Source organism: Phyllobates terribilis, unplaced genomic scaffold, assembly GCF_046119375.1.
Source record: "Phyllobates terribilis strain yellow unplaced genomic scaffold, ASM4611937v1 Scaffold_1__5_contigs__length_1240528914, whole genome shotgun sequence".
Taxonomy (NCBI): Eukaryota; Metazoa; Chordata; class Amphibia; order Anura; family Dendrobatidae; genus Phyllobates; species Phyllobates terribilis.
The window spans coordinates 307288694-307310515 of record NW_027362761.1 but is presented as its reverse complement, the minus strand read 5'-3'; the positions used below and the strand labels follow the sequence as shown (position 1 = coordinate 307310515).

Genomic DNA, 21822 nt, shown 5'->3' with positions numbered 1-21822 from the left:
ACTGCACATCCAAAAAATACAAAAATATGGGACAACCAGAGAGACATCTAAAAACAATTAAAAACCATAATATGGTAGGAGAATCCTACCACTGGACAAGAAACTCAACCCTTCAGTCATAAGTTAATAAAGACCAGAATGATCCCCACACACCTGAGATAAGATGTATATGTATAGGATGCCAAATACAAAACATAAGAAAGCAGAACTAGCAAAGATATGCGGAATCGATATTTAAAAAGCCAAAAACATGTCAAACAGATAAAAACCCAGTAAGAATATACAGAGTGCTAATGATGAATAACATTATAATGCAAAACAAATAAGTAGAAAGAAAAGACTAAGTAATAATGTACAAAAGTATGTGTAAAGATACAAAAAATGTATATCAAAGGGATATAGCACTTTTTTGCCAGGGTAATATTCCCTAAAATCAATAACAATCTAGTGCAGAATACAAATGAAACAAAAAGAAGAACCTAGTATTTGGATGCATTTTATTCTCTATAGACATTTTTTCATTTGTGTCCCTCGTGTCTTTTTCCTTCACTTGCATTCTGTGCTATAATGCTACGGAGTTAAGGGAATATTAGCACTTAGTGTATTTTTTCCCAGGGTTTATTCCTCAGATACAAAAAATAATATATCTTTACACATATTTTAGTACATTATCACAGTCTTTTCTTTCTATTTATGTATTCTGCTTTATACTGTTATCGATCATCAGCACTATATATTCTTACTGGGTGTTTATCTTTTTGACATGTTTTTGTTTTTTAAATATTAAATTTGCATATGTATTGGATGCCAAATACAAAACATATCTTATCTCAGGTGTATGCAGACTACTCTGGTGTTTATTACCTTATAATCGAAGAGTTGAGATTCTTTTGCTGTGATAGGATTCTGCTGCCATATTATTTTTAATTGTTTTTAGATGTGTCCGGTTGACCCTAATAACTATTTTTGTATTTTTGGATGGACAGTCTTCTATGTGTGTTATCTTCCTCTTCTTGTGACTTTTTTAATTTTACGCTGGTTAACATTCTATTTATTGTTATTTAACTGTGCCCGCTTTTTTATGAATGTTCACGAAGAGCATTCAGCATGGCAGAACTCCTCAGATAACCATTACTAACCTCATTGATATCAGCCAAGGTGTGTAAGTGCGGGGATTTCTACACGTAGTGATCATACTCAGTACTTAATAAATCGAGATGTTTTGAAAATGTTTTTTACATCTTTTCATCGTTTACATAACATTAACATGTCTATTGCTGCTGTTATTTCCATAATTACCTGACTTTTAATTCTTGACATTGCAATTTCAATGTTGAGAAGTGTGTGTATAAATAATGAAAAAAAACACAACACATGAAACATTTGAAGTATTCCTGCCTGCTATGATAATGAGACGACTACTGAACAGTGATCCCTACAGAACAGGAGTGTCAGCTTGTACTGAAGATTATTGACCAATGAAAACTGCAAAGTTTATTGCGTTTTTTTTTTCAATATAAATAGAAACATGGAGAAAAAAAATATTAAAAAAACGTTTTACATAAAAAGTTGATAAAAAATAGACAATTTTGTAACTAAAAAAATTCTAAATTACCTTCAAACTAAAAAAAATGTGTTTCTCAAAGTATTCTTCCACATTACCTGTGACATCACTTCCAAACTCCAGCTGTCTGCCATACTGATCGGCTGAGAGGAGTTGGTAGGGATCTTGCTATCCTTTTCTGAAGGGCGGAGTAAAGTTGGGCCGAAGACTGTGGCAATGTTATGAAGGGACATCTTATTCTGACTCTCTTTGTCAGCCACCCTGACAAGAAAAATAAAAGATATAATCACAGTACCATAAAGAATTAGTTACTTGATTTGATTCTGTGTTAAAATCTGGAGAATTCTTGAGAGAAAAATTTAGGACGGGTTCCATTTCTTCACATTATAATCTTCTTGCTTACAGTAAATCAAGGTAAAAAATTAACATTAGCTTGATAGAAGATATCAATGCAAATATTAAAATATCAGCTTCAGCTTATTAAGCAGCCTCTATATCAATTTTCAAATAGAAGATGCAGCTCTTCCCACTAGGAATCTGGAGAGTCAGTTTTCCCACTTTTTCCTTTCAAAGCTGTTCTACAATAACAAGACAGCATTCGAAACTGCTTGCTCGGACACAGGTGCCTTGTAACATACATTGTCCTTCTCATACTCTCTGCTGATCGAGCCCCCAGAACAACCTAACACCCGTGTTCAAATCCAATGGGAGAATGACCTGGGTCTCACTGTCAAGGGATCTGTGGCAGTGTATTTTTATTTTAACGTACAAATCCTCTATCTGCTCCTACTTGCATGAAGCCAGATATAAATTACTATCTCGATGGTATAGGGTCCCCTACTCGCCTGCATTCGTTCTTCCCAGATGCAAGCCCCATGTGTTGGAGATATGGGGAGGAGGAGGGTGACCAGTTACACATTTTTTTGGTCCTGTAGGGTACGCTCACCTTTTTGGGAAAAAGTACAAGTGATACTTAAACTCACAGACCTCATCTCTGACCTGAACCCGGCTCTCATCCTTCTCCATCATTGTGATATACCATTAAAAATATACAGAAACTCAATCCTGAAACACTTAACCGTGGCAACCAGAGCATGTATTCCTCTACTATGGAAATTTGCCTCTGGTTTGCGAAGATGAATGAAGTGATGCTTATGGAGGAACTCTATGATCAATAATTCCTATGACCGCTTTTATAAACCTTGACTTTACTGGCTGGAATTTAGATCCTCTGCTGAATATCTGGTTCTAATTAGGGATAACTGAGTACACATTTTTTCAACCCCATCCTTTACATATATTCCCCTTTCCCCACTTCTTCCCGTCCTCCCACCTTCCCTCTCTCTTCTCTCAGTATCTCTTCTGCTTTTCTCCTTCTTTCTTCCTCTGAACTTACTCGTATGTTGATGTTCGATCACTTTGACTGTGAGATTATGTTTAGGGAATTAATATTCTGCCTTCAGTATACGTTTTATGTTAAGGTCCTAGACTGTGTGGATTCTTGGAATTGATAACACGATCTATGGTTATTACTCTCTCACAGTGATTCTTCTTTATTTTGGTATGGTTAGTGCCTTGTGATTGTACCTCTGTTTCTTTTATAAACGAATAAATAAAGATATATTGAAAAAATTAGAAGATGCGGATGTGATGTATCAATGTTTAGAACAAAAGAGTAGAGATTCACAAAGCTAAAAGTGCAAGATTTCTAACCTAACTCACACCAAAATCTTGAATATATGCCTTGCGCCACATTTATTACACTTTTTTAAAAATTGTGCCTCAACAAGTGAGCCTTGCTTAGAAGAAAAGGGTGATGGTTTAGCAGAAAGGCATGGAATTAACAAGTTGCCGACATATTGTGACATGTATCTTTTTTCATTATTAAAGAATGACCTCTTTTAGAGCTTGGATGCTGGATGGAGAGTTAGGCCCAACTTCTCTCTTCAGAATTTCCCATAGGTGCAGATCAGGAGACATACTTGGTCACTGAATCACTTTCTCCCTGTTCGTCTTCAGAAATGCAGCAGATGTGTGTTTTGGATCATTGTCATGCTGACGTGCACGTCAATCAAGGGCATGGAGTTATACTAGCACCTTCTCTTTCAATATAGAGCAGTACATCTGTGATTTCATGATACCAGTAATGAAATGTAGCTCCCAGACACTAGGAGCACTCATGCAGCCCCACATTGCCACCACGTTTCACTGTTGGCACCATGCATTTTTCTTTTGTACTTCTCACCTTTGTGACACCATACAGTTTTGAAGTCATCAATTTCAAAAACATTTATCTTGTTCTCATCACTCCACAATATAGAGTCCCGGTAGTTTCATATTTTTCAGCATGAGCCCTTGCAAGTCGATTTTCTTCAACCCTTCTCATCAAAAGATGCTCCTGTTAACATGTTTAAGTGTTCCATGGTCGGCCACTGTAAGATGATTGCTGTTCCATCTTTGTTAAATTTTTGTATCACTTTTACTACAGAATTCTGACTTAAGTAAATCTTTGCTGATGTTCTTGCAGCCTTCACCTTTCGTGTAAAGAAATTATTTTCGCTAAAGTCTTATACATTTCTCTTCCATATGGTGCCACTGTTGACAGCATGAAATTGCAAGGGGTTGCCTTTGTTAAGTAACGCCCTTTTATTGTAAACGGTCTGCTGGACACCAGTTTAATGAATAATTAATCTTACCAGAGGTTGAATTCTTGTTAATTAGAATTTTTGTCGTCTAAACTTTAGCTTTTCTCCTAAGATTTTCACTGAGATGTGCTTATTTTTGCAACATGATCTTGAATGAATTTGTTAGGAAAGTGCTTTTATGGATGTGCAAAATAACAAATTTTGTTTGAATCAATGGCCCACATTTCTGGGAGTATTTTGCAGTATGTTATCCCATAGAAAAAACTAATTCTGAAAGGAAAAAGGTTTTCTGACAAATCTGTTGGGGTGCACTCATTTATACTGAGCACTGTGTATAAGAGAGGGCGAGTGTGTGTGCATTATATACACATACAAGTGCTTCTCACTAAATTAAATTAACTTTTTGATGATATTCTATTTCAGTTCTTCAAAACAAAAAGTGAAGCTCATATTATATAGAGTCATTACAAACAGTGATCTATTTCAAGTGTTTATTTCTGTTAATGTTGATGATTATGGCTTACAGCCAATGAAAACACAAAAGTCATTATCTCAGTAAATTAGAATAATTAACGAAAATCACCTGCGAAGGCTTCATAAGCATTTAACAAGGTCCCTTAGTCTGTTTCAGTAGGCTCCACAATCATGGGGAAGACTGCTCACTTGATAGATGTCCAAAAGGCAGTCATTGACACACTCCACAAGGAGGGTAAGCCACAAAAGGTCATTGCTATGCCAAAGAAGCTGGCTGTTCACAGAGTGCTGTATCCAAGCATATTAATGGAAAGTTGAGTGGAAGGAAAAAGTGTGGTAGAAAAAGGTACACAAGCAACCGAGATAACCGCAGCCTTGAAAGGATTGTTAAAAAAAGACCATTCAAAAATTTGGGGAAGATTCACAAGGAGTGGACTGCTGCTGGAGTCATTGCTTCAAGAGCCACCACATACAGACGTATCCAGGACATGTGCTACAAGTGTCGCATTCCTTGTGTCAAGCCACTCATGACCAATAGACAACGCCAGAAGCATCTTACCTGGGCCAAGGAGAAAAAGACCTGGACTGATGCTCAGTGGTCCAAGGTGTTGTTTTCTGATGAAAGTAAATTTTGCATTTCATTTGGAAATCAAGGTCCCAGAGTCTGGAGGAAGAGTGGAGAGGCCACAATCCAAGCTGCTTGAGGTCTAGTGTGGAGTTTCCACAAATCAGTGATGGCTTGGGGAGCCATGTCATCTGCTGGTGTAGGTCCACTGTGTTTTATCAAGACCAAAAAAAAGCGCAGCAGTCTACCAGGAAATTTTAGAGCACTTCATGCTTCCTTTTGCCGACAAGCTTTACGGAGATGCAAATTTCATTCTCCAGCAGGACTTGGCACCTGTCCACACTGCCAAAAGTACCAATACCTGGTTTAAAAACAACAGTATCACTGTGCTTGATTGCCCAGCAAAGTCGCCTGACCTTAGCCCCATAGAGAATCTATGGGGTATTGTCAAGAGGAAGATGGGAGACACCAGACCCAACAATGCAGACGAGCTGAAGGCAGCTATCAAAGCAACCTGCTCTTCCATAACACCTTAGCAACTTTTTGATGATATTCTAATTTAGTGAGAAGCACTTGTATTATTGTACTATTCTGAAGCCACAGCCAAATATTTCAGTCAATGGAAACTGCTGCCATTTTTTTGCATACCAGTTCCTACGGTTTTTTCCTTAACCCCTTCTCCCCCAGAGCCTGTTTTCAGGTTCATGACCAGGTCAAATTTTAGAATTCTGACCAGCGTCACTTTATGTGGTAATAACTCTGGAACATCTTCAACGGATCCCACTGATTCTGAGACTGTTTTTTCGTGACATATTGTACTTCATGATATTGGTAAAATTAGTTTGATATGACTTGCATTTGTGAAAAAAATGGAAATTTGGCAATTTTCAAACTTTTAATTTTTATGCCCTTAAACCAGAGAGTTATGTCACACAAAATACGGTAGTTAAATAACATCTCCCACATGTCTACTTTACATCCGCACAATTTTTTAAACAATTTTTTTTCGGAACTTAGAAGGGTTAAAAGTTGACTAGTGATTTCTCATTTTTCCAAGAAAATTTACAGAACCATTTTTTCTAGGGACCAAATCACATTTGAAGTTACTTTGAGGGGTCTGTATGACAGAAAATAACCAAAAGTGACACCATTCTAAAAACTGCACCCCTCAAGGTGCTCAAAACCACATTCAAGAAGTTTATTAATTTATTATTGCTACACATTTTCACTAAAATGTTTTTAGCTCCAATTTTTTAATTTGAACAAGGGTAAAAGGAGAAAATGGACCTCAAAAATTGTTGTGCAATTGCTCCTGAGTACGCAGATACCCCATATGTGGAGGAAAACTACTGTTTGGGCGCACGGCAAGACTCGGAAGGGAAGGAGCGCCATTTGACTTTTTGAACCCAAAATTTGATGGAATTATTAGTGGACACCATGTCACGTTTGGAGAGCCCCTGATGTGCCTAAACAGTGGAAAACCCCCACAAGTGACCTAATTTTGGAGACTAGACCCCTCAAGGAATTTATCTAGAAATGTGATGAGCACCTTGAACCGACAGGTGCCTCACAAAATTTTACAACGTTGAACTCTGAAAATGAAAAAAAAAAAATTTTTCCCAGAAAAATGTTTAGCCCCAAATTTTTTCATTTTCACAAGGATAGGAGAAGAAAACCCCAAAATGTGTTGTGCAATTGCTCCTCAGTACACAGATATCCCATATGTGTGGTCGAAAACTACTTTTAAGGCACAGTGCAAAGCTCAGAAGGGAAGAAGTGCCATATTGGGGTTCAGATTTTTGCAGAGCCCTTGAGGTGCCAGAACAGCAGAACCCCCATAAGTGACCCCATTTTACGAACTACACCTCTCAATGAATACATCTTAGGGTGCACGGATCATATTGACACCACAGGTGTGTCACAGAATTTTATACCATTGGGCAGTGAAGAAAAAATAATTACATTTTTACCACCAAAATGTTGTTTTGGCTCCCGATTTCACATTTTCAGAAGGGCAAATGGTAAAAAAATGGCACCAAAATTTGTCCCACAATTTCTGGTAAATGTAGAAATATCCCATATGTGGCTGCACAGTACTGCTTAGCCACACAGCGAGACTCCGGAGGGAATGAGCGCTATTTGCCTCCTGGAGCACAGATTTACCTAGAATAGTTTGCGAACTCCATATACAGAGCCCCTAAGTGCTAGAAAAGCAGATCCCCCCCCCTCCCAAGTGACCATATTTTGGAAATGATATCAGTTTGGGAATTTATCTACAGGTGTAGTGACGATTGACGACATGTGTGTTTTCCAGCAACGAGCAGCAGTGGATGTTGCTGAGTGACAATTGAAAACAATTGCAAATTGCAGCTACATTGTAGTGCCCAGCTCATGCTTCTGGAGACACGCACCTGTAAATTAGGCGGGCTCTTATCGCTACAGACATTTTGGGGGCTGAGGAGCCATTTAGCTTTTCCAGAGCCTTTGTGCTACCAGTAATGTGGAAACCCTTATATTTCCGTTAACAGATGACGGACTTGAATGGGGACTTGCTTTTTTTTGTGGAGTGATCTGAAACTTTTGCTGGGAACATTTTACATAACATTTTGGATCACATTTAACTGGCGCTCTACGGTGAGCACTTATTTGGGGTTTCCATCTAAATCTTCGAATGACGTGATTCAGATGAAACCCTGAGGGATCAATTCACTATAATGAAGCAGGAGAGTTACTCTGGAGTTCGTCTGGCCTCTGTTCAGCAGTCTCCTTTTCAGAAGTGCACAAAACTGGTCGACCGTGCTTTAATGCGCGCCTAAAAAGACGTACACCACCGGATCATAGGCCAGACAACGTCCAGTGTCCTCATCTGCCTCATTATAGGGAATCTTCCATCAGGGGTTTCCGTCTGAATCACGTATTTCAGAGATGTACACGGAAACCCCTGTGTAGGCGCTCAGCGCAAATCACAGGATAAATGTGAGCCGAGCCATACCGCGATCTTTGGGAGGCAGAATGAAAAAAAAAATCAACAGCAGATGAAGAATTGTTATTCATTTATTTTTTACGCTGTTCCTCATGCGGTGTAATTGATTAGACGACTTTACTCTTTGGTGCAATTACAACGATACCAGATTTATATCGATTTTTTATGTTTGGCAGCTGTCACACACTAAAAAACGCTTTTTATTGCAAAAACAAGTTTTGGCATTGCCATATTTTGAAAGCTATAATTTTTCCATACTTCAGCCGAGAGAGTCATGTGAGGGCTTGTTTTTTTGATCGCTTTCTATTTCAATTTTTGGGAAGCAGAATAAACCAACAATTCAAGAATTGATCTTTTGGTTTTTTTTTTAATGCTGTTCTGCATGTGGTAAACTTGATAAGGCAGCTTTATTGTTCAGGTCCGTACGATTACAGCGATGCCTCATTTATATCATTTTTTTACGTTTTTGCACTTTTACACAAAAACCATTTTATTGAAAAAATAATTATTTTTGCATCTCTGTATTCTGAGAGCTATAACTTTTTTTATTTTTCCACTGATTGAGCTGTATGTCGGCTTGTTTTTTTGCAGGACAAGATTAAGTTTTCAGCTCTACTATTTTTATTTACATTCATCTTTTTGATCACGTTTTATTCTACTTTTTTTTGGTTTGGCGGTATGTTGAAAAAGCATTGTTTTTTGCTCCATTTTTTATTTTTTTACGGTGTGCGTTGAAGGGCTAGTGTGACAGTTTTATGTGGCGGGTCATTGCGGACGCGGCAATACCAAACATATGTACTTTTTTTGTTTATTTTTTTACATAAAAATAAAAAATATATATATTGTATTCATAAATTTTGTATTTTGTGATTTTTTTTTAAATATTTGTGCTATTTTTTTTTTTTTTAACTTCTTTACTTCGTCGCTTTATGGGACTTTCACATTCAGAAGTCTGATTGCTGTTATAATGCATTGCACTGCATTATAACTGTCAGTCTGCTCTCACACAAACTACTTAGACCATGCTCTCCGCATGGTCTAACAAGCTTGCTAGAGCCTGGTGACCAGGATGTCATCATGATAACGCGTCGGGTCACCATACCAACGATCAGGTACCCGCGATGACATTGCAGGGGTGCCGATCGGAGGGCGGAGTAGGCTCCCTCCCTCTCCCTGCCTTCTAAATGCGGTGATCGATATCGACTGCAGAATTTAGGGGATTAAACAGCACCGCTCCTGGCAGTGAGTGCAGGGTGTCAGATATGATATTAGCAGAACACCCGGCAGCGACTGCGCGCACCCAGCACTTCCGAACCATGATGTACTGGGTATGTCCAGGGTCGTGAAGGGTTTAAAGGGGTTGTCCCAAAAACAAAATATATTTTAGAAGAATATCTATTTAAAATGCAAGTCCCAAAATTGGATGTGTTAAAAAAAAAATGTTCCTGTGCTGAGATAATCTTATAAATATGCCCCTGCTGTGTACTGTGTAATGGCTGTGTCTGACCGTGCAGGAACATGGCCTGATCATACCACATCTCCCGGGCAGATATACTAAAGTATAAGAGATTTGAGTAGATTCCTAGCCATTGACCTCAAAGTTCAATATTTTGCTCACTGTGCCACTTGGTTAACACTTTTGCCTTGTGACTTGGTCTCCATCATGCCAGAAAAAGCAATGTTCATCACCAAATTGCACCTGGATAATTGGTAGAACGTGTTCTTGTAGTATATTTACGTACTATACTTACAGATGCCCCAGTCTAAAAGGGGCTGCAAAAAAATACTTCACAACAGTCCTCTGCAGTCTAATCCCTGTACTTTCTCAGGAGAAGAAAAGGTTCACCAACAATCTTGCCTAAGAACACTGCCATGTATTAAAAACAGTATTTACACACCCTGCAAGAGCAAATTCTCCAAACCATCCAAGAGCAATTTGGTGTTGAACAATGTTTTTTCCAGCATGATGGAGACCATGCCACAAGGCAAAAGTGATAACTAAGAGGTGAATAAACAAAATCACAGAAATTGTGATAAACTCCAAACACTGATTAGGTAAGAATGAGTTGCCATTAGTCAGCATTTGACCCAGCAGCTGATACTCAGCATACCAAGGTGAATTGCAGAAGTCTTGAAAAATAAGGGTAAACACTGTAAACATTGAGTCTTTCCATAAACTTGATGTATTTCTCAATAAGAGTGTAGAAACTTTGAGCTCTTGAAGAGGCATATATATTCGTTGGAAACCATTCCATCTGATGAAGCTGCTTGAGAGAACGCCAAGGGGGTATAAAGCTGTTTTCAGTGAAAGTGGGGTGCTTTGTGAACTCTAAGGTTTAATACATATTCTTGTTTGTGTCACAGGCATTTCTTTACTCCTTGTTTCTATGGGATCTCTTTTGTGGTTTTGTTGCCATCAGTCGCAATATACAATGTGCACATTCAAGTAAGAACAAGGAAAACTATTGTATGAACAGGCGTGTCCAAGTTTTTGACTGATACTGTATGAGGAGTATACCAAATTAAAGTAGCGAACTCATGCAACTTTATTACAAAATGTAGAGTGAACCAAAATACTAGCTCCATTATAAAATAAGGACTGCCGCTAAAGCCCAACCAGAGCCATAAGGAGAGGAAGAGGCAGTGAAAATTCCTGCCTCTCCCTTTCATTGGGGCCTTCACTTGAGTGTTGCCAATGAGTTTTAATTTAAATTATGACTTAACCCTTACTTGGAAAACCCTTTTATAATGCAAGAGTTTCCTCCCTTGAGATGCTTTATTAGACTTTTTAAGGCAACAGTATTCTATTGCTGCTTATCTGTGGGTCTTTCTGCATCAGAAAGTGAAAAACATGCTCCATCAGGTTGAGATCAGGTGACTGACTGGACCTTTGATGAATATTTCCTTACCTTACCTTGGGAAGCTATTAGGTAAGTTTTTTTGTCATTGTTTTTGTTGAATTTGTTCATGACATCTTGATCTAGAATGGGGCAGGTATAATTAGATGTCTTCTAGCAAAGTGTGATTGGAGTTTGCGGTTCTTGAGTGTTACCAGTGATTCATCCACGAAGGCCTCTTGATTGTAAACTTTGATAATTATATGGCCACCTCATGAGTGTTCTTGATTTGTTGGTGTTGTGAAAGTCTTCATTTACCAAGGAATTCTTTCTGCGATTGTGGATTTTAGTTGTCTTCCATGGTCTTACAGGCTATTAGGACCAAATTGTTTACTTAGCCAATCCAAAACTTTCTGCTCTCTCGCTCCAAATTTTTTTGTTGTTGTTTTTCTTTTTCAGTCTAATAATATCTTTATTGCATATGAATTAAACTAACATGCAAGGGAGTTGAATTCTGCCCAAACCACAGGCAGCAAGAAAGAGGAACAGTCTCCTTGGCACAAACAGATGTTTTTATCTGAAACTCTGCAACGTTTTAGAAAAAAGACGACTGATAATAAGCTGGAAATGGGGAGAATAGTCACGGAGAGGGAGAGACCTTTAAATCAAGCCAAGGGCAGGGAAAATGCAGTGGAGAGCTGCCCCATGACTGTCTGTTGTTATCCCAGCTTGTTTCTAAACTCTGTTTTTTCTCAGACATTACTGGTTTTTAGAATAATTAATTGTTTCCAAACATCACTGTCTGTTTTCATGCTGCCTATGGTTCAGAACTAGGCACCTCTTTGGTCTGCACTTTATGGTGGTACAACCCCTTTAATGCAAACTCTTAGAAGAATACATTTAACTAAGCAGAAAACATGGAAATAAATGGTTTTGTAATTAAGTAAGTTATTAAACATTATGATCTGGTTAAAAAAATAAGCTTTCACCTTCTGAAGTATGCTCCCTGACGCCATTCCATTCCGTCATCCAAGTTGCCGATCAGCTGGCCGAGCACGCAAAGTTCCTGCCACCATAAGAGTCTCCCCTCCCCCAGTGTGCACAACGTATGCTCCTTGCGCTCACCTCACACAGGTATGACAGCGAGCGCAGGATACAGATTGCTGAGAAACACGGCAAGCGTGTGCAGTGATTTTGCCCCCTGCGCTCACACATGTCTGACATCTTGGGTGAGAACGTTCTGCTTCACATGCGCGTGGTCACAGCTGTGTGAGCGCGAGTGCAGACAGACGCTTCCAGCGCTCACACAGCTCCGATCTCGCGCATGTGAAGCAAAACGTTCTCACCCAAGATGTCAGACATGTGTGAGCGAAGGGAGGCAAAAATCACTGCACACGCTTCCCGTGTTTTTCAGCAATCTGCATCCTGCGCTCGCTATCAGACCTGTGTGAGCACAGGGAGCGTCTCACATAAGTTGTGCACACTGGGGGTGGGGAGGTGGGGGAACTCTTATGATGACAGGAGCTGCGCATGCTCAGCCAGCTGATCGGCCACTGGGAGGATGGAATGGAATGGGGCCAGGGGGACAAACTTCAGAAGATGAAAGCTTGTTATTTTTTGAACGGAGCATAATTTTTAATGACTGTAAATTACAAAACCATTTATTTCCACGTTTTCTGTTTAATTAAATGCATTATTTATGGTGGCACAACCCACTTGATTGCTACCAAATGAAAAAGCAATGCTTAGAATTAACTTCAGACCTTTATTTGCTTAACAAGTTATAGAATAATGAGTTTTTAAATTGAAACATGCTGTGCAGAACATTTTTCAGCATGATTCAATGCAAAAGGCTGATGGCTGTGTCTCATCACATGCCCCTCTATCTGTGAACATTTTCTGAATGTGAGCAACATAAGATTGTAAAAGAAGCCTTTGCTTCCGTTGTCGCTTCACAATGACAAAAAAAAAATGGTGCAAACCTTCTAAAAAGCCCATGCTAGTAGGTTACACATATTTATCGCTCCAGCACACTTGTTAAACATAAGGCCTCATTCAGATGTCAGTGATTTTTCTCGTACGCAAAAAACAGTCTCCATTATTTTGTGCAGACCACTCAGAGAATAAATTAATATGTGAACAGCCCTACATACTGTAATAGGTATGAATTCTATTCGTGAAAACCATGATAGAACTCATACAAGAAAAACTGACGTACCTTTTGAGATGGTCAAGCAGATAAAGGAAAGTTAGCAGGTTGGGCTCTGGCAGTGACAGCAGCAAATTCAGCATGCAGCTCTCTTTGGCAACAGGGTCTGAAAGGGCTGAGAAATGAAGAGATCCATGGAATGTTAATAGCTGATCGCATTACATTCACAATGATTTCTGCGATTCTTGAAAGCAAAGTTTAGAAAACTCACCAATTCCTTCTGCAAAGTTGGGATACAATTCATCAGTAAACAGGGGTGCTGGTAGTTCCCGAAAATATAGTTTGAGGGTTCCGGCAATGGCATTAACATCCATATCGTTCATCATGATAGCCACATCCTTGTTATCTTAAAGAAAAGAAAAATACAGTGTTATTTCAGTATCTAGTATTTTTGTCAAAAGATAAAAAGGTTTGATGCTCCTTACAGCACAAACATACATGACAAGATCCTTGACAGAAGCTGTTTGGCTACAGTTAAAAATACCTAGAATGAAGGTGCAGTAGGACAATGACTTGTGAGACTGCCCGGCGCATGGTCCTTCAGTATGGTTTCCATTTCTAAATAACAATTTTGCTTACAGAAATTGTATAAGCTCCCTTAAATAAACCAACTGCTAATATATGTAACCAATTACTATGACATTATCCACTGCCCTGTATTACAATTTCATAATACTTACCTAAATATGCAAATTGTCTCATCAGAGAGAAAGAGGACTTGAACTCTAGTGCCACCTACAGAAAGTAACAATCCTAGAAGTCAATATCGACACTTTAACAAGCCTTGCAATATGAATTGGAGATTCTGGTTTGGCTTTTATCCTAAGTCGTATTGCAAGGTTTGTTAAAGAGTAGATATGGACTTTTAGGATCGTTGTTTCCAATAAGTGGCACTAGAATTCTAGTCCTCTTCCTGTCTGAAGAGACAATTTGCATATTTAATTTCCCAGAAGAACATGAATGGTTTAGAAGTCTCCTCATTCTGACATGCCAGGCTTGGCTTGTCACTCTCCACAAGGAGAAACGTTACCACTTTGACCAGACCTGGGCAAACCGCGGACCGAGACAGCCCAAGACCTGAAACAGTGGCCCGCAAGCCACACCATGGCCTCCGCTGCCACTGCTCTACCCATTCTCAGGATGCAGACAGCAGTGGATACATTGGTGGAGAACAGGGCCAGCGGCTCCATCTTCCACCATTCAGCGTGTGAGACAGCAGACGAGATACGTCATTTAATCGCACTGCTGCTGAGTCTCAGTGCACAGGAGCAGTGCACTGGGGGAACGGGAGTGAGGCGAGTATGTGTTTTTTTTATGTTATGGGATATTTGTATGTATTTATGGTGGCTAAGTGGGGGGGTTCACGCTGTATATAAGAGGCTATATAGGGGCTCCCACTGAATGTAGGAGGCTTTGTGGGGGCTCCCACTGAATGTAGGAGGCTATGTGGGGGCTCCCACTGAATGTAGGAGGCTATGTGGGGGCTCCTACTGTATATAGGGGGATGTCAGCATATTTAATTCTGCTCAATATTAAGATATATAATTATTTATATTAGTATTAATTGTAATTAATATGTTAATATTAATATTGAGCAGAATTAATTTCAGCCTATTGGTTCGGCCCTCCTTAACAGTTACGATCTCTCATGTGGCCCCTCAGGAAAATTAATTGCCCACCCGTGCCTTACACCATAATATTTACTTGAATCAAATGCATTTTTCAGTGCTTGAATATCTGTGGCTACACCAGAAACTCTGTAGATGCCAACTTCTTCCATGCCACGTCTCTCAATTTCTTCCACACATTGCCGTACTATATATGGCACCTTGGAACGTTCTCGCCTATCAAAACAAATAATTACACTTACTGAAAGCAAAAGGCAACATTTAGGATACAAAGCTGCACCTTTCCCATTGGCTCAGCATGAAAGAAACACCTTCAGAACATTTTTGTAGTTAGAATCTAATACAAGACACTTACTTGGTAACAACGCCAATTTTTACTCCAAAAACTCCTGTTTGTTTTCGAGATGGGAGACGCTTCAGACTAAACTCTCGGCTTATGAACTTCATTGACAGTTTGACCTCTATCTATAAAGAAATTGATCAGGATTCTAGGGATTGATATGAAGGCCAAAATACAATCAGGGGTGGCAAGTGGGATAAGGTGAATGTAAGGCTATACAGCGGTATAATGCAGCGCTGGATGGTAAGGGGAGGACAGGTAAGGTTTGGAGACGCACAGAAGGCACAATGCACCTAAACAGCATTTTAGGTGAGCTTACCCCATTCATGGAGACCACTGACCGCTGCCAATCCTTTCCTACAACAAGCTGAGGGTCCAACTGTAGCAAAAAGCAGAAAACTGGGTAAGCTGAAAGACAGTATCTTAATGTTATTATTCTGAACTGACAAGCATCCTGCTAACATTTGCTCTTACCTGCACCTGTCCTTTGGCCACCAAGCGTTCACTACTCTCACCAACATCCTCCCTCACAGGTCTGTTTTTATTATAAAACTTTTCATAGCACAGGATGCGTAAAGTCTGGGAGCCCTCCAGTTCAATCTCAAATTCCTGTACATAAAGAAACCAATGAATGCTAGAAATAGTTTCCTTGTGTTTCACCTTTTTACATCAGTTATGAACCATCAACTAATTAAAATGGCTGTTTGCTTTCGCATTTTTTTCCCACATGCCCCATTGGGAAGTAATACAGTAGGTACAATAGGTATGCCTAAATTAGAAAACCGCCCCACCCTCCCTCTATCAATATCAGATCAGTGGGGGTTCAACTTCCAGAAGTGTTCCGCTTTATACACTGTTTTGGGGGTGTCGGAACCCCACTGACCTGATATTGATTATCTATCCTAAGGTCTTCAATAACAAAGTGGTGAAAAACCCCATTATGCAAGTGCAAAAAGGTACAGATTTCTATACAAAATGTAATATTTGTGTAATGCAGGGGGCCCCAATCTGTGGCTCGCAGGCCCATGATGTGTGGCTCGTGGCAGCCTGCCAGCTTAGCGCATTATCTCCAGGTCTAGCAAACAGCTATGCAGAGCAGGTCTCCAGATGGTGAATTTTGTGAGTGACCAGCACAAAAGAGCAGATCTGGGTGTGCATATTCTGGAAATTACCATACTTAAATTATCTGGAGACCAGATGATGCTGTCAGAGGAGGTGCTTGAAGCTGGATCTAACAGTGTGGTGGGAGTGATTGACGGGAGAATACTGAATGGAGGTATTGTGGGAACCTCTGGATCTTGGTATACTGCCTCAGTGTGATTTCTGTGGAAAAGCTTTGGCTGTCATTATGCCAGTAACAGGGGCTCTGTGTTTCGTTATTGTGAGGGAGGTGGGAGCTGAATGTGGCTCGCAATCCTCTTTCATAGCTGAATGTGGCTCTTCAGGTCAGAAAAGTTGGGGAGCACTGGTGTAATGCATAATCTCTTTAAATGAAAGATATATGGTATGGAAGAATTGTTGCATTCATTGCTTAGGTAAAATGAGTTTGCCTAGTCATATAATGAATTTCACATACTTTCTTTAGCTGCACAAGATCAAAAGGTGTGCACTTTGGACTGACTGTATAGATGTGAAGTGTGGTCCCAATAATGCAGCAATGGGCACAGTACAAGGTGTATTCCAATGGTGCTCATTGGAGGAGAACCAAATCGCTTCGGAAACCAGAGAGACTTTGTATACTAGCAGGCAGATCAGAAATCAACAGTCCAGTGTTCATAACTCTGCCTTTTTAATCAAAATGAAGTATGTTTTGCTCCCTTCTGATACTTTCTGCTTTTTTGTTTTTGTGATGCAGATTGATTTACCTTAACAGGAGAATACACATTAGATTTTTTATTTGTTTTGCAAATGTGTAGTAAAAACCAGCAAGAGGGAGGGGGGGGGGGGAGAGTATACAGACATTACAGCAGGGATCACAAATGATTCTTTCTTTGAAGTAAAACATTGTTTAAAAGCTGGCAGCGAAATGTTTTACCTCCCAAAAAGAATCAACTGCGATCCCCATACTGTCCTGTATGTAAACTCTTCTCCTTCCCCCCCTGCCCAGGAGCTGTGGTATGATCAGACCATGTTCCTGTACGGTCAGACACAGCCATTACACAGTACACAGCAGGGGACATTTATAAGATTATCTCAGCACAGGAACAAATCTTGAAACTTATTATTATTCCAAGATCTATTAATTAAAGTGAACTTTTGTTTGTGGGAAATCCCCTTTAATCCCAGAGGTCTGAATAGCGCACAGAATCCTCACCTCATTCCAGCTGGGTTCAGTGGTGTTCCGGTAAACTCTCGTCTTTGCTTTGTTAACAAAATACCCAAAGGAATCCACTTCAAGAGAGCAGAACAGATCTGCTGGGACAAACAAGGATGCCAATGTCAGAAATGATTCACTTTTATGCATAACGTGAAAACTGTATTCTAGTGTGTGATGTTCGTACAGGTGACAATCTCACATACTTGAGCTCTGTTGGAATCCAGAAGCAGAATGGACAATAACATTCAGGAACCCATAGAGACCAGAAGACTCATCATCTATAGGAAAAAATATTCATGTCATCAGAAGACATTAAAAATCAAAAGACAGGCACAACATGTGATACTGTTTTCACATATAGCCACCAAGTGTTTTCACCTTCTTTCCCAATGGTCAGAGGAACCCGGTGTACTGTCTGTAATTTCACACAAGAATTTGTTAACATTTGAATCTCCAGGGACGTAAGTGAGAAGCTTTTCATGCCTAAATATAAAGGAAGACACTAAGAAACACAAAACTAATACTAGACATTTCTATGAAGCACAATAAAAGGAATGATGTACAAGCTCTACTAATCAGATGAACACTTACATTTCTTCTGCTGTTCTCGTATGTGTTCTCCCCACTCTGCCCGCTCATAATCAGACCACGTTAGGAATGTGTAACCCTATAAAAATGTAAGTTGAAAAAGGTAAGACAGTAAGCATGCTGGCATGACAGGTATTAGAAATGGGATACTAACTATGGCATAAATACAGAACATTTGAGGGAAATTCACCTTGCCATTGCGATTGTGCACTCGGAAGGCCATACTTGGGGACAATAGCAGCAACATGGACTCCTGTTCTGAAAGTTTCTTGCGTAGGCGCTCCAGACCCTTTCCTCCCTTGCTTGCCTTCTAAAACCAGTACATAATGTATTTCAGTTTGCCGTTGTGGATATTATGCTCAACATGTTTAGTATAAGGCTTTGGTTGGGTCAGCCATCATGAGACCAAGTTCATTCAGTGCTGCTGCTAAATTGCAGCGCTATAGAAGTGCGTGGGATGGGTACTGCATTGCGACAGCTACACTACTGCGACAAACAAGTCACAAAAAACCTAACAGAGTCTGATTTTTTTACGACTTACTTGTCATGGTAGTGTAGGTGTTGCAATACAACCCCATTCACTTTTATAGCGAACTGCTCTCGCGGCCAAAGTCACCATTCAATGTCAAACATTTTGGTTTCATGACAATTTTTTTTTATAGTGCATTCATTTTAATACTCCTTAGATGTCATGTAGAAACTTGACTTAATTTAATTCACTGTCTAATTAACATGAACCGGATATTTGAAATGTACACCTGAGGTGTGGTATTACAGTGCCCACTGCAGTGTGCAGCCCAATACAGTGGTGGGCAGACAAGTCAAAATGCTAATCTTCTCCACCACCGTGAATACACACCTTCCCCAAGTTCCTACAGAATTTCCTTGCTCAGCCAAGACACCAGTGCTCAGGTCTTCATAATTGGTAAATTATGACATCAGATTCACCAATTATACATTAATTATTTACAAACTCCCAAATGGGGGGAGCCAATGATTATAATTACACACAAGACTATAGACTTCTTATAAATATATTCTCAAATCACATCATACTCCCCCTTAGGCCATGGCCCCACTATCAGTATTTGGTCAGTATTCAGTCAGTATTTTTTCTCAGAAGTGGGAGCCAAAACTAGGTGAGGAACAATCAGAGAAAAGGTATAATAGAAACAAGTCACCAATTCTGCATTTATCACCCACTCCTGGTTTTGGCTCCCACTCCTGAGGAAAAATACTGACCGAATACGGATAGTGGGGCCGTGGCCTTAAAGGTAAATAAGACATACCCTTTCCCTTTGGATATCGCTTTTCAGCTGTGAAATTTTAACTTTGATAGTTTCCAGCTCATCGTCTTGTATAAGGGGAATGTTGATTGCAGTTTCTGATTCATCCAGAGGTTGGAATGACAGATCCGCAAGAGGAATGTACCACTTACAGTCATACTGTTGACTTTTCCTGAGTATTTAGAAATATTAAAATTATTAGACATTGTCACTTTTCTGAATAGACCATATTTTAACCAACAATAGACTCATACCCTCCTAACTGCTTCTTTAACTTTGCACAAAGAAGAAGATCAGTGAAAAGAAAGACATGACGCAGCTTTCGAGCTCCTTCCACCAGCTCTACCATGAAACTGTCCTTCAAAAGCTGTCGATGCTATTGAAGAAGAAAATAGGAAAACACATTAATAGAAAAAAACAAAACAAAACATCAATTTATCTGCCATCTAAGTCCGTAATAGAACATAATTTCACCTCTATACATGTCACTAGTGCGACCACACTTAGAATACAGTGTACAGTTCTGGTCTCCGGTGTATAAGAAAGACATAGCTGAACTAGAGAGGGTGCAGAGAAGAGCGACCAAGGTTATTAGAGGACTGGGGGGTCTGCAATACCAAGACAGGTTATTACACTTGGGGTTATTTAGTCTGGAAAAACGAAGGCTTAGGGGTGATCTTATTACTATGTACAAGTATATAAAGGGACAGTACAAAGACCTTTCTACTGATCTTTTTACTCTGAGGCCTGAGATGGGGACAAGGGGGCATCTTCTGCGTCTGGAGAAAAGAAGGTTTAATCATAATCAGACGCGGATTCTTTACTGTAAGAGCAGTGAGACTATGGAACTCTCTCCCGCATGATGTTGTAATGAGTAATTCACTATTAAAATTTAAGAAGGGCCTGGATGCCTTTCTTCAAAAGTATAATATTACAGGTTATATAGTATATACTAGATTCCTTGATAGGGCGTTGATCAAGGGAACTAGTCTGATTGTCGTATGGAGTCGGGAAGGAATTTTTTTCCCCAATGTGGAGCTTAGTGTTTGCCACATGGTTTTTTTTTGCCTTCCTCTGGATCAACATGTTAGGCTATGGATTGAACTAAATGGACTTAGTCTTCCTTCAACCTTAAAAACTATGTTACTACCTAATAAACAGTAAATTGCTCCAGAATTTATGTTTATCCTATATGATACAATGATGCCAACATCAGTCAATAGGGCCAGTATTATAACATGGGTCAAGAATATCATCAGCCATGTCAGGAAATAGATTTCTGCTTATTTGTGTCTACAGTGAAGTTCAGGATAGTTTTAACGTCAACTAGCGCACAAAATCTCTAGGTAACTATATCATGGAAACTTTATTGGTCTGGAGCAAAAAGTAAAAAACCGAAAAAGAAGTAAAGGTGCCCAGAGATTGTAACTGAAAATGATATTATTGAGAGAAGGCAAAGGATAAAAATGACAAAAACAAGACTGCTTTAATGAAAATAAAAGCCAAAAATTTCATTTTTTTCACAATTTCCTCTCTCTTGGAATATTATTCTCAATGTTTAGTACATTATATAGTAAAATGAATAATGTAATTCAAAACTTCTACTCGTCCCACAAAAAAACAATCCCTCGTACAGCTCAGATATATTGACGGAAAAATATCAAAGTTATGGCTGTCGGAAGAAGGGAAAGAAGAAAATGAAAGTGTAAAAATGAAAAATCGGATGGTCCCAATGGGGTTAAAAGCCAATATGTGAATGCTATATAAATGTGTGGAGAAAGTAATTTCCAAATCTTAATACTCAGCCCTCTACAGTGGCCACTTACCTCTCCTTTTTGAACAGTCATTGACTGCCGACGTGGTGTGATCTCCTCATTGATGCTAGATAAGAAGTTTTGGGAAATTCGAAGTGCATCTTGAAGTAGGGGGTAGTCTGGATGCCCAATTGGTGTATGCTTCAGTAAGTCCTACAAGCATTAAAATGATTCAGCAATCACAAAGTATTTATTTGTGTCATCTAACTCTACATTGTAGGCTGGAATTTATGTGAATAAATAAAAATCAGGGCTTTACACATTCTTTCATGTTAAACTGGATGCAGGATGTAATAGTGGCTGCAGAGTAGAATACATTTATTTTTTTTATTTCACTTTCCTGTTATGGGATATTAGCAATCAAAGAATTTTTCATCTAATGAGTTCATTTTTGTTAAGTTCAAGTGGGTGTTATCAAACAGTTTTCACTGGGGTCGTATATTTCTTTCGCCTGTATGATGCTGACCAATCTAAAGCAGGCAGCAACACTCATGGGATAAAAAGAACATGCCCCGACCAGAGTAGGTTTCTCAATGTGTGAGATTTATAATGGCAGACAGCCTGATCTTTGT

The 21822-nt window shown here is 39.3% G+C and overlaps 1 protein-coding gene across 3 annotated transcripts in view; it reads right to left on the bottom strand.

The window, feature by feature from the left end:
* The window catches only part of BCR (BCR activator of RhoGEF and GTPase), a 71958-nt gene that overhangs the window by 6720 nt on the left and 43416 nt on the right, over positions 1-21822 (bottom strand). For 2 of the 3 annotated variants that reach the window (XM_073674109.1, XM_073674121.1), the window contains exons 8-22: positions 21263-21403; positions 19691-19812; positions 19440-19608; positions 18341-18460; positions 18154-18229; positions 17941-18045; positions 17766-17840; positions 17560-17660; positions 15720-15854; positions 15565-15624; positions 15261-15370; positions 14982-15121; positions 13489-13623; positions 13287-13392; positions 1663-1825 (exon numbers count right to left, since the gene is read on the bottom strand). In XM_073674109.1, the coding sequence (XP_073530210.1) occupies positions 1663-1825; positions 13287-13392; positions 13489-13623; positions 14982-15121; positions 15261-15370; positions 15565-15624; positions 15720-15854; positions 17560-17660; positions 17766-17840; positions 17941-18045; positions 18154-18229; positions 18341-18460; positions 19440-19608; positions 19691-19812; positions 21263-21403 (1758 nt within the window). The remainder of the gene's footprint in view (positions 1-1662; positions 1826-13286; positions 13393-13488; positions 13624-14981; positions 15122-15260; positions 15371-15564; positions 15625-15719; positions 15855-17559; positions 17661-17765; positions 17841-17940; positions 18046-18153; positions 18230-18340; positions 18461-19439; positions 19609-19690; positions 19813-21262; positions 21404-21822) is intronic. The other variant, XM_073674114.1, reaches the window with a different exon arrangement.